This window comes from Musca autumnalis, unplaced genomic scaffold (assembly GCF_047663935.1).
Source record: "Musca autumnalis isolate F117 unplaced genomic scaffold, ASM4766393v1 scaffold_5, whole genome shotgun sequence".
Lineage (NCBI taxonomy): Eukaryota > Metazoa > Arthropoda > Insecta > Diptera > Muscidae > Musca > Musca autumnalis.
The window spans coordinates 120,661,876-120,664,546 of NW_027412088.1; the positions used below are offsets into that span (position 1 = coordinate 120,661,876).

The 2,671-nt window shown below is 42.2% G+C and overlaps 1 protein-coding gene across 1 annotated transcript; it reads left to right on the forward strand.

Annotated features, from left to right (window-relative positions):
• The first annotated feature begins 437 nt into the window (after positions 1 to 437).
• LOC141386736 (uncharacterized) lies at positions 438 to 1,637 on the forward strand. The gene has a single exon (XM_073955656.1). The coding sequence runs from the start codon at positions 438 to 440 to the stop codon at positions 1,635 to 1,637; it is 1,200 nt and encodes a 399-aa protein (XP_073811757.1).
• The last annotated feature ends 1,034 nt before the right edge of the window (positions 1,638 to 2,671 follow it).

Here is a 2,671-nt window from a genome sequence, read left to right on the forward strand (position 1 = left end):
GACGTGGAATCGCGAGTTCTACAATCCTATAACTAGTTTGGATTATTATCTGTTTGCACCCTCTAATTATAAGAAAAATTCGAAAAACACTGAAATCAAAACTTCAAAATGTCAGCATCGATTTTAGGGGGATATCGAAAAGTCATACACTAGACCCATGTTGCCCAAGGGGTATTCTTTAGTTCTTTCTTTGAGCTTCTTTCATTTTGCGTGGTTTGGCCAGAAATCAAGAAAGAACACAAAAAAACTTGTTTACTTCAACACATTTTTCCCATACAACTGCTGGAACGTCTTCGACAGCAACGTCCAACAATAGGAGTGTAGCTTCTTCAGATCAACCCTCTACCTCTACAGGTATTAGATCAGATTCTTCGTCTTCTGCTAATAGAGAGGTATTCCATACTGCACAAATCAGAAATGTCCTACTAGGCACGGCAATGGTGAACATCGTTCATCATGGTACCACGTACCCTGCCAGGGCACTTATTGACCCCGCTTCAGAAGCATCTTTTATTACAGAGCGTTTACAACGCCTTATAGGTATCACAGCTACTACAACGTTAGCTTCTATTTCTGGTATTAATCAGACAGTTTCGACCACGTCGCGCAAGTTATGTTCGGTTAGCATTACATCTCCATTGGATGCATCGCGTTCAATAAATACTACGGCCCTAATTTTGCAATCTATTTCGGGCAATCTGCCCTCTTTTACCGTCAATGCTGACATTGTTTCTCAATTGCCAAATCTCCGTTTGGCAGATCCCAAATTATTCAAGTGTCGACCTGTTGATCTTTTGCTGGGAGCAGATCTTTATCCAAAGATCCTACAACAGGGTACTCACATCCATATCTTAGTGTCGGTAATAGCACTAAATACGGTCTTTGGTTGGATCATTACTGGTCCTATTCCCCCTCCAAATATTCCGGTATTTTCAACAAAGGTTAGCTTTTCAGAAGCGGAAAATCTTGACAAGACTCTTCTTCGCTTTTGGGAACTTGAGGAAATTCCCAAACGTAAAATTCTATCCCCCTCTGACCAATTATGCGAGGACTATTATAAGCGTACCACACGTCGGGATTCAAATGGTAGGTACGTTGTTAGCCTTCCCCTCAAGACTGAGATAGTTGGACAGGTGGAGTTAGGCTTCTCCCGAGCAAATTGTTTGCAACAATTTCTTCGAAATGAGGCATCCCTCCTTCGAAAGCCACAAGTGAAAGTAGTCTATGATCAAGTTGTTAATGAGTACTTAGCATTGGATCATATGAGGCCTGTTGGTGCCGCTTCAACAAACTCTTCGGTTTGTTACTTGCCACATCATCCCGTGATAAATCCCGACAAACAGACTACCAAACTTCGAGTGGTTTTCAACGCCTCGAACAAAACATCCAACGGGAAAAGTCTTAACGACATTTTACATGTGGGACCTACTCTGCAATTGGATTTAGTTTTGCTTATTCTGAGGTGGAGACTATTTAAATTCGTTTTTAATTGCGACATCACCCAGATGTATCGCCAAATACGTGTCGATCCGGCACATACTCCACTTCAACGGATAGTTTTCCGGGATTCTCCACAAAAACCTGTTCAGGATTTTGAATTGCAGACGGTGACATTTGGCGTGAATTGCGCCCCCTAATTAGCTATACGGACGCTTTTACAATTAGCGGACGATACTAACGATCGATATCCTCTCGCTGCACACATACTTCGTAGGTGCATGTACGTCGACGACGTACTAAGAGGATATCATGACATATGTACAGCCCTAAATTCTAGAGATCAATTAATAGCAGCTCTTTCCTCTGCAAAATTTGAATTGAGGAAGTGGACAGCAAATGACCGTGCTATTTTGCAAAATCTTCCCACGGAAGATTTAATCGATGCTAAGGTTCTCTCCTTTATTGAAGCTAGCAGTTCCAAACCTCTGGGAATACGTTTGAATGCTCAGCTTGACTTGTTTTATTTCAGTGTGAGTGCTTTACCCTCAAAAGATCACTACACGAAACGAGAAACATTGTCAACTATTGCTAAATTATTTGATCCTTTATGTTGGTTAGGCCCAATTATAGTTACTGCCAAAATAGTTATGCAAAAGATCTGGACAGATAAAATCGGATGGGATGATGCACTTCTGTCTACGACAGAACGTGACTGGCAAAATTTCGTGGACTGTTACCAGGATGTGAATTCCATTCATATTCCTCGGTGGGTTCATTATACGCCAGATTGTTCCGCCGAACTTCATGTCTTTTCTGACGCCTCAGAAAAGGCATACGCGGGGGTGATATATATTCGGATAGTAACTCCGAATAAAACCATTTATACTCACCTCCTGACCTGAAAAACTAAGGTAGCCCCCTAAAGTCAGTTTCTTTACCACGGTTGGAGCTTTGCGGAGCCGTTCTGGCCTCCGAATTATTAAAAAATATTCAGAATGAAATTGACATTTCATTCCAAAAAATATATTGCTGGACCGATTCTACGATCGTCCTTTCATGGCTAAACAAAACTCCAACTACATGGACTACGTTTGTTGCCAACCGTGTTAGTAAGATTCAGAAGATTACAGACGCTCTGAAGATAATCCCGCTGATTTAGGCAGCCGGGGGGTCTCGCCCTCTGATCTCGCCTCATCCCGACTATGGTGGCATGGACCACATTGGCTTCGCC